Here is a 9,495-nt window from a genome sequence, read left to right on the forward strand (position 1 = left end):
ATAATAGTTTAGTGTTAATTCATGCTATTTTCTATAATCCTTTCATATATACATATATATATTTATTTACATATAGTCACTTACATTGTTTTGCCACATTAGTCTTATCCTTGGTTCCAGGTTCAGTAAGGAACGCCTCAATAGAACAGCGATGACAGTTTTGAATTTTATTTTTTCTTCCAAATCAGAGGACAATGAAGGATTTTTTTCTAGATTAGTAGTCAAAAATATCATGCAACGTAGGATGAGACAGAAAGTGAAAGTAGTGTTACAGCAAGCATTCTCATGGTTCCTTTCTTACCTTTTTCTAGAGCTCAGAGTCTGCAGGATATGAAGACAAGTTCCTGGCTTTGCCATTGTTTAGAGCTGAGTCATTACTCAGCGCTCTCTCTAGACTGGCATACAGGGAGTGGACAAGTTTCTTTCTGAATTCCTGACCCAGAAAAACATAGAGTATTGGGTTGAGGCAACTGTTGAAGGAGGCCAGGGTGCTTGCTGGAATAACCATCATGCGAAGGATATATGGTGTCTCCTTGGTCCAGATGCTGCATAAAAAATTTATCAATTGAAAAGGGAACCAACAGACAAAGAAGGAAACTGCTACAGCAGTGAGGACACGTAAAGGGCGGCTGGAATTCAAAAAGCCTCTTCTGCAGATCTTGGCAGCCATGAATCCATAGCAGATGACAATGAAGGAAATGGGCATACTGAATCCAATAATGAAACAGACTATTCCTGAAACTCTGCTCACAGAAATAGATAGCTTTAATTGCTCCTCTGGGGTTACAATCCAGGATTCAATGTTAATTGTACACTGCACATCCCCTCTTGCATCTTTCACTGTAGTCACAAATAGGAAATGTGGAATGGTAAGGAGGAGAGAAAGAATCCAAACTCCAACAATCACTTTTCTGGCCAAACCCACATTTCTGTGGTTCTGAGCCCAAACTGGGTGCAGGATACAATTACAACGGTCCATGGCAATGAGAGTGATCAGGAACACACTAACAAAAAGGTTTATGTTCACTATGCTTTGGACAAATTTGCAAAGGAACCAACCAAAAATCCATGTTCCTCTCATTAACATTGAAATTATGTGGAGTGGTTGAGTAGCCATGAAACAGAAGTCGCCCAAAGCCAGGTTCAGATAACAGATGGAGGTCACAGTGTGTACCATCCGGAATCCAGCCACCCAAATCACAAGCCCATTACCTAGCACACCAAGGACAAAGGATATGGAGAGACCAACCAGTGAGAGTATCCATAGAACTCTTGAGGTGGTAGACTCATAGAACACAACTTCAGATCCATTTAGAGAGATGGAGGAATTGGTTTCCATTTCATCTGCACCTGAAATATTTCAACAATGACCGTTTCTTAGATGTGGCTCTGTCTTATAGCATCCTTACTCAAAATCCACATCTCCTATTATGGAAGGGTATTCATTCTAAGAGTATTAGAATAAACCAAGTTCTCTGTTAAATGCCCCTTATGTAAAGCATAGTTCTATATGAATTCACAGAATATTATCACTTTTCAGACAGATTACAAAGCAGATTATAAGCTTCCATGTTCCAGGACTGATACTGAACTGAGTTTGTACAGGAAGCAGAATATGGGAAGATGTGAATTAACCAGGGAGTAGAGAGCATTAGATTAATTAGACTGTCCTTGGTTAAAACTTTCCATTAGTTCTTTGTTGTCAAAAAATCAGTTGAGGAATACAGACAGTTTAAGCTAAGGTTTATTTTCAAACAGGCATAAGATGTAGGTAGGGGGTTGTTAGAGTATGTTTACCAAACAACCATAGGTAATATAGATGATAACTTTTTAATTCTAGTTGTAATTTTGTTATCAATTTGATGCTGTCTATGTATGCTTGTTCCCCTTTTGTTGTTTTTTTCTGAGACAGGGTTTCTCTATATTGTTTTGGAGGCTTGGAGGCTGTTCTGGAACTTGCTCTGTAGACCAAGCTGGCCTTGAACTCACAAAGATCTGCCTGCCCCAGCCTCCTGAGTGCTGGAAATAAAAGCGTGTGCTAACAACACCTGGTGCTTGTTCCCCTTTCAGTTGATCATCATTTTAAGCACACTCTCTTATAATGCACTGCTCAGTAAGACCATAGTATCCTTGTAAATTTTACAATATAATGATTCTATTACGTTCGATCTTGTGTGTTTCAAGGATAATTGTTATAAAATTTATGAGGTGTGTGCTGCATTCACAAGGGTAAGATTTCTTTTATCCTTACCCAAATCATAGTATAGCATATTTCCTTTCTTTTGGTGTACATGTATGTCTGTGTCTGTGAATGTATGTTCATGTTTGTGTACATTTTTTAAATGGCAGAGAATAACTTCTATTGGAATTCTCCAGGTGTTAAACACTTAGGTATTTAGGACAGAGTCTCCTCACTAGGTTACAACTTGCTGAGTAGGACAGCTGACTAACAAATGTGCACCAGGTATTTATTTCTATCTCTCCAAAAACTGTGCCTATAATCACTGACCCGTCTCAATTTCCCAGGTTTTTGTTTTTCAAGGCAAGTACTTAAACAAGTGAACTATCCCCTGTGCCACAGTGCTTCATATTAGTCTATATTTTTCCTCAATCTTCCTGAGAGTTCCACAGAACAGGAATGAAAATGATACTATAATGAAGCCAGGACTCAGACCTTACACGAAATTTCCTTAACATTTTAGATTCTGATATGGAAGGGTTCAGCTGTGACTTTAAGAAGGATTAATGACAGGAGGGAATTCAAGAGACAATTTGCAACACAAATTGTCAAATATCTAGTGTCTTGTCAAAGTCATATTAAGTGTAAATCATATTCTGCACATGGCATGTTGCAAAAAACACCCAGATATTTACTTCTTTTTGATCTAGGTTTAAGCAGTCTCTCAGGTCCTTCCATTTTTGATTGTTATTTCTATTAATCTAAGTACTTGTTTGATCTAGAGTGAAAGAGAACCTTGAACAGATGATACCAAAGTTTAATAATGTGCATCTCCTTGCTGGTTTGCAAGCAGGAAGTCAGTGAAGAGTGGTATCTCATCTCTACCTTCAAGCCAGTGTCTTTCATTGACCCTGCTTCCAATAACGTTCCTCACTGCTTGGTATACTAAGAGTGAGCATGCCTGCTTACTTAGTGCTATGTGGAAGAGAGTATATGACATAATGAATTTTGGTGGAGTTCAGGGCCTCTCTTTATCTGCATCATACAATTATATGATTACTATACATTATGTTCATATTTTTGTTAGTCAATCTAAAAGTTTTAACTATTTCTAAGGTTATTTGTGATTTTTTTCAAGACAAGGTTTTGCTCTGTATTGCTTTGGAGCCTGTCCTGGTACTTGCCCTGTAGACCAGGCTGGCATCAAATTCACAGAGATCCACCTGCATCTGCCTTCCAAGTGCTGGGATTAAAGACATGCACCACTAATGCCCAGATATTTTTAGGTGTTGTAAGAGTACATGTATGTTTTGAGGAATTGGGAAAGCTAGAAAAGGCCATTTGAATAGTGATAGAGATTTGGGTTTAATTCAGTTTGTTTTGAACCCCGAGTCCTTCTTCTATCACACCAAATGTGACAAATAATGCTTACTCTGCTTCTCTTCTTGTATCTGTTTAATTGATTTGTTCAATGAAGATGTCATTTCAACCTATTCTAAGTCCTGGTCAATCTGGAAAGTAGAGTTGCTTCTGCTTTATGATCTTTTACTAGAGCCATCTACATGTGACTAGATCTCTTGATAAAAGTACTATGGAAGGATGTCATCAGTGACCTTCTGGGATTTCTTCTCTACCATTCTTAAGAAAAATATTGTTTTGTGTTTAATAGAATGCTTGAATTTGTGCAGGTTACAGGGTGCATCTGTAACTGACAAATTACTTTCAACTACTGTATCTCTAATCCTCTCCTCTGTTGAGAAAACTTGACCTATCTTTAATGCCAAATATGTATATTTTAGATTTATTTATTTATTTATTTATTTAATGTGTTTTCCTGCTGGGCAGTTGTTGGTGCAAGCCTTTAATCCCAGCATTCGGGAGGCAGAGACAGGCGGATCTCTGTGAGTTTGAGGCCAGGCTGGACTGACAGCTTCCAAAACAATACATTGAGAAACCGTGTCTCATAAAAACCAAAAAATGTGTTCTCCTGCATGAGTTTATGCTTACCACATGCATACAAACCAATGAAGCTCCTGAATTGAAACATTACCTCCAGGAAAGAATGGGGAAGCTCATGAAGCTTAGCAAGTAAACAACACACAAGTCTCAAGAGGTCCTGATATTAATGAGACTGAGAGGTCAACTCCAAGTTACTGGAAATAGAAAGCAAATGCTAGAAAATGAGAAGTCACATTAAGTGTGAAGTAGGTCTGTCTCATCTGTGAAGAGGCATGCCTACGAGTCATGCAGAGATAGTTTTCATGAATCACCACACAGGTTGGGGTGGGTTTTTCAGTGAAAAAGCTGTCTTTGAATTTTCTTTACTCTTAAGGTTGACCTATCATTCATCCTCCTGTAAGTAACTCCAACAAACTCATTGGTTCACCATTTAAGAATTTCAGATGATCAAGACATTGGTTTGTCATTGCTCCACTGTGTGTGACTAAGTAAATATCTGTGTTACATGTACTCAATTTAAGCATCACACAACGTCAATTGAAAACCTGGTCAAGCACTTCAAAGTTTTGTGGCAATTTATCTGATTTGTGTTCTTCAATGAGCTAGGAATCACAAAAGAAAAGCCAAGTAGATTAGTTTGTTAAGGTTTGTGAAAGAAAACACAACCAGCCTGATAATATCATAGCCATTGATCTTATTGTTATTCTGGATACTGGAAACCCAAGATGAAGGTGTTAGCTTTTCCTAGGACTTCTTTACCTGGCTGTCTCCTCCACATGTTCACACATGATCTTCCCTGTGAGTTTAAACAATCTGGGTATGTCTTTGTTTTCATAAGGACACTACATATGCTTTATTTTGACCCCATCCATTAGGTTCCTACTTAGCTTTAATTATTAGTTTAAATATTCTGTTTCCAGGCCAGGCAGTGGTTCCCAGCACTCAGGAGGCAGAGGCAGGCAGATCTCTGTGAGTTCAAGTCCAGGCTGGTCCGACAGCCTCCAAAACAATACAGAGAAACCCTGTTTCATAAAACAAAAAAATCTGTTTCTGAATAGTCACATTTTGAGGAACTCTGATTAGGCCTACAATGTGAAAATGAAGAAAACTCCAACATATAGCATAAAATTGAATTGTGGTAAAAAGCAATTAACAAGAATGCTGGTGATAATATGGAAGATACAACTTAGTCAAAACTTTGCCTGGAGATCCAACACAAGTCTGAGATAGAAAAGTAAATTTGAGTGAGGTGTTATGGTAACCTAAACCATGGAAATAGATACATAAAGAAGACAAAAAGAAGAAGATAAGAATGTTTTCTATGGGCTGGAGAGATTGTTAAGTGTACTGACTGCTCTTCAAGAGTACCAAGGTATCATATTCAGCATAAATGGTGCCTAATACTATCAGTAAATCCAGTTCCAGGGGATCTGATACCCATTTTGGTATCTCTGGAGAGTGGTCATGCATCTGATGCCTAGATATATATACAGAAAAATGCCCATAAATACAAATGTTTTAAAAAGTATTAAATATATATGGAAAAGATTACTTTCTATCTCTCATGTGTAAGTACTATTTATTACACTAAAATCCTTTCTGTATGTTCTACATGAGGTTTCCCATCTGTTATATTAAAAAATGTTTAAGGAATATGTCTCTGAAGCCACAAGCAAATTAGGTGATAATCTATAATCATGGATTAATCCATCTGTTTTTATATAGCCTATGAGTCAAGATTGTTTTTTTTTTAAAATAATCAAAACGAATTGTTTTTACTTTTGATTTTACTGACTTGGGGAAACCAGGAGAAAACAATTGTGATATAGAGAGGGATGTAACAATCATGCATATGTTATGTCCTTAAGACACATTTACACAGTGTCACATCACTATTATTATATGTCATTCATGCACTCACACTATTAAGGTGACATGAGGACTTTGCAACTGCTGGTGTGGAGTATTTACTACATCAGCTGTGATAGAAAATACTCACTGCCAGTGAAATGGCTTGTTCAATCACTCAAGTATTGAATAACCTTACTCAGATCCTTACTGAGAGCCTTCATTGTTTACAAAGGCCTTTGTAGTGAGTTCACTAACAAATGGGGCTGAAGAATTGTCTTTACCATCAGGTATTTCTCTCACTCAGCACAGTCAAATGACAATGCCATTTCCCTTTGTTTTTACCTATGTTGCACAATGGAGCTATCTAGAACAGAAACTCACTTGAAGAGTTTTCATCTTTTTTATTATTTGAATAATTCCCTATTCATGCTGTCTTTTGTGTGTTTTCACAGGTACTTGTATGATAACCACCATCTACTTTGCAATAAATAACAAAGCCTGCTTGTGCTTAAGTAAGTTATGTAGTGGACTATGATAGGCATTCCCTTCTTCCATCATCAGAAAGGACTTCACAATCTGATCAGCTATTAATCAATGTATTCTCTAAGCCTTTGTGTTTTCTTGGTATTTGAGATGTTCTCAATGCAAAATGATGCTCTTTAGTATGTAAATTTTACTAGAAGGTGTCATTGTTAGTTCTGTATTCATCCATTTGCATTCCTCTTTCTCCCTTTAGGAAGGTTCTAAAACATGTCGTTTTAGAAATCACTACAAAGTTGAGTTGGTAGAAGTTTAGAATACCATGGAATTGATTTAGGTCACCATGCCTGAGAGGCTAATGCTTTATCCCCTCTGACAGTATCAACTCTTTACACATGAATTTGTCTCGCTCTGTGTCTCTGTCTCTTAGGTCTTTCATTTCCATCTCTGCCTTGCACTGTTTAACATATGTTATACTTAATCAGGACCTTAATTTTAGGATTCCATTTAGCTTTATTATGACATTAAACACTCTGTCTCTGAATAGTATCATTCTTGCCTTACTCATGAGAAGAAAGATTTTGGACACCCACATCTCTTCATCACTGATATCTGTATTGTTGGACCTCTGACTCCTACCAAAGAAGAAGTTGAAGATGTTTAAGATATTTAGTCTCTAAAACAATCCTTCCCACTCACCAAATATTGGTTTGATTTTTTGTTACTGTAAATCATATGGTTGCTACTTTATTGGTTTCTGGTTTCAGTTCTGTTATTCACTCCTCATTTTTTGGGACACTTTTTTCCTGAAATAATTAGAACCAGGCCATTTATCCAAGGTGAATACATGCAGAGCCTTCCAGAAGAATGTCAAAAGCTTTTGGAAGGCACAGGTGAGAGGCTTTTTCTTGGAGATGGGCATAAGTTGGTGAGTTTGTACTCAGCACACTAGATGACCAAAAGACCATGAAATGAGCTGTAGAAGGCCATAGATGTAGCTCACTTTGTAGCTATAATGCTTGCTTCAATCTTTCAGAACCATTGACTCAGCAGAGCACAAAAAGTTGTGGTTGCACATACCTATAATATGAACATTCTGGAGATGCATGTGTTGCATGGAAAACACATGATTATGTATTGTCAGATTGGATAAAAAACTAAAAGTTTAGATTAAATATAGAAGAATCAAACCTTCTTGTATGTCACATGAAAAATGAGAGGACTAAAATATGAGGGCAGCGATAAATGTACAAGAAGACAGGACCCCAGGGTTTCATGTTATCTACAGAGGACTTCTCTCTGCTTCCCACAGATCAGTAATCTTGGTGGCTTTCCTCTTTCAAAGTCTGAGTTTTTTCATCCATCACTACATTGATGATGTTTAGTAATGTTCATACTAATTGGGATCTCAAGAAGGTGACTGTGTTTAAATGATTGGCAGATGAAAGGGACACTATAAATAGTAGCCAACTTCATTGATCTTCATTGGAAAGTACAGTCTTTCTCCCACCAACCCTAGATGGAGCAATTTTTCAGATTTCTGCTCTTGTATGTTCTATCTGTTATTGCAAGAAAGAATCTCATTTATTAGATACACTCAGTAGCTGCTTCAGAAGTATTTAGAAGAAACAGGTCTCAGCCTGTCTCTGTATTTTTGCATTTTTGTGTAATATAGAGAATAGGAGAGTCTGGTAAGTTGTGTTTGAGACTATAGAGAATTGGGATTCGGTAGTAATATGAGCCACATATGTGATTTGTGATTATTGTTGGTAGTATATGACTTAAAAATAAGAATCACAGCAGAGTGCTTCTCCTACAAGAGCTGAGCCTGCATTTGATTCTCAGCACTGCACAAACTATGCATGGTTTTACAGAAATATAATCCTTGATCTGGGAAACTAAAGGCAGAAAGATTAAAATTCCAGATCAAAATATCCTTGATCAACATATCCTAAGCATATCTGAGGCCAACGTTTTCGAGATCAGACATTGTCTAGTCAACAACAATAAGTAAACAAAATAGAACATGCAAAAGAGTAGCAGGGAGAGGAGGGAACGAGAAGGAAGAGTTAGAGAGAAAATAAAATTGCAAGGTGGTATACACCTGCAATCCTAACAGTTGGAAAGCACAGGTTACAAATTTATGACTAACTTTAAACTAGATAGAAATCTCCAGGCCTATCAGGACTACATTATATAGTGAGATGCCTATTATAAAATATTTCAAAATTGGAAATGATTTTCATATCTTATTTTGATAAATATTTATGTAACATTATGCAGCCAAATTATAATTTCAACATATATTTAATACAAGATTATTAATGAGATGATCCATGTAGATTGTAGCCTTCCCCGCCATCCTCTTGGGCCCTGCCACAGTTGTAGTCCCCAAATAACACACAACACATTGTATTAATTATGAAGCTGTTAGCCGTTTGCTTGTTCCTTACTGGCTATCTCTGACTTAAGTATTTAACTTATAATTGTTAATCTAAGTATTTCTCTTACCAGAGAAAGTGTCTGAACCTTTTACTCCTCTGGAGGCTACATTGTGACTCCCTATATTTCAATTCCCAGAATCCTCCTTGACGCCTAGTCCCACCTATCTTGCTTCCCTATTGGCCAACAGTGCTTTATTGACATATACACAGGAGTTCCCCATCAGATCCACATTAATTTCTTCATAGTATGACTTTAAAATATGGTATGTATTTGTACACTTTGTTCCCTCACATTATACTATCTCCTAAGTGGTACAGCCCACAAGGTATAGTTTGACAGAGCAGGTTGAGGACAGACACCTATCCTGGAATTTCAGTTTAAGAGAATTGAAGGAGTCTAGCATTTAATTAGAAAGCTTCATGCTGGCCTCCTCTTGTGCAAAAGAAAATCTGTAGAATTCTCATCATTATTCAATGCATACTGTGTGTCAATTGAACAAAGCATGTGCAAAAAGAATGTTTGAGAATACAAATTGGATGTAGCAGTAGATCTAGATATTGTAGTGAATATATTGATACTTT

At 37.0% G+C, this 9,495-nt stretch overlaps 1 protein-coding gene across 1 annotated transcript; it reads right to left on the reverse strand.

The window, feature by feature from the left end:
- Positions 1-307: 307 nt before the first annotated feature.
- LOC106023192 (formyl peptide receptor-related sequence 3-like) lies at positions 308-1,339 on the reverse strand. Its single transcript, XM_013127169.2, has one exon. The coding sequence runs from the start codon at positions 1,337-1,339 to the stop codon at positions 308-310; it is 1,032 nt and encodes a 343-aa protein (XP_012982623.2).
- Positions 1,340-9,495: the final 8,156 nt, after the last annotated feature.

This window comes from Mesocricetus auratus, unplaced genomic scaffold (assembly GCF_017639785.1).
Source record: "Mesocricetus auratus isolate SY011 unplaced genomic scaffold, BCM_Maur_2.0 contig_6155_pilon_obj, whole genome shotgun sequence".
NCBI classification, from domain to species: domain Eukaryota; kingdom Metazoa; phylum Chordata; class Mammalia; order Rodentia; family Cricetidae; genus Mesocricetus; species Mesocricetus auratus.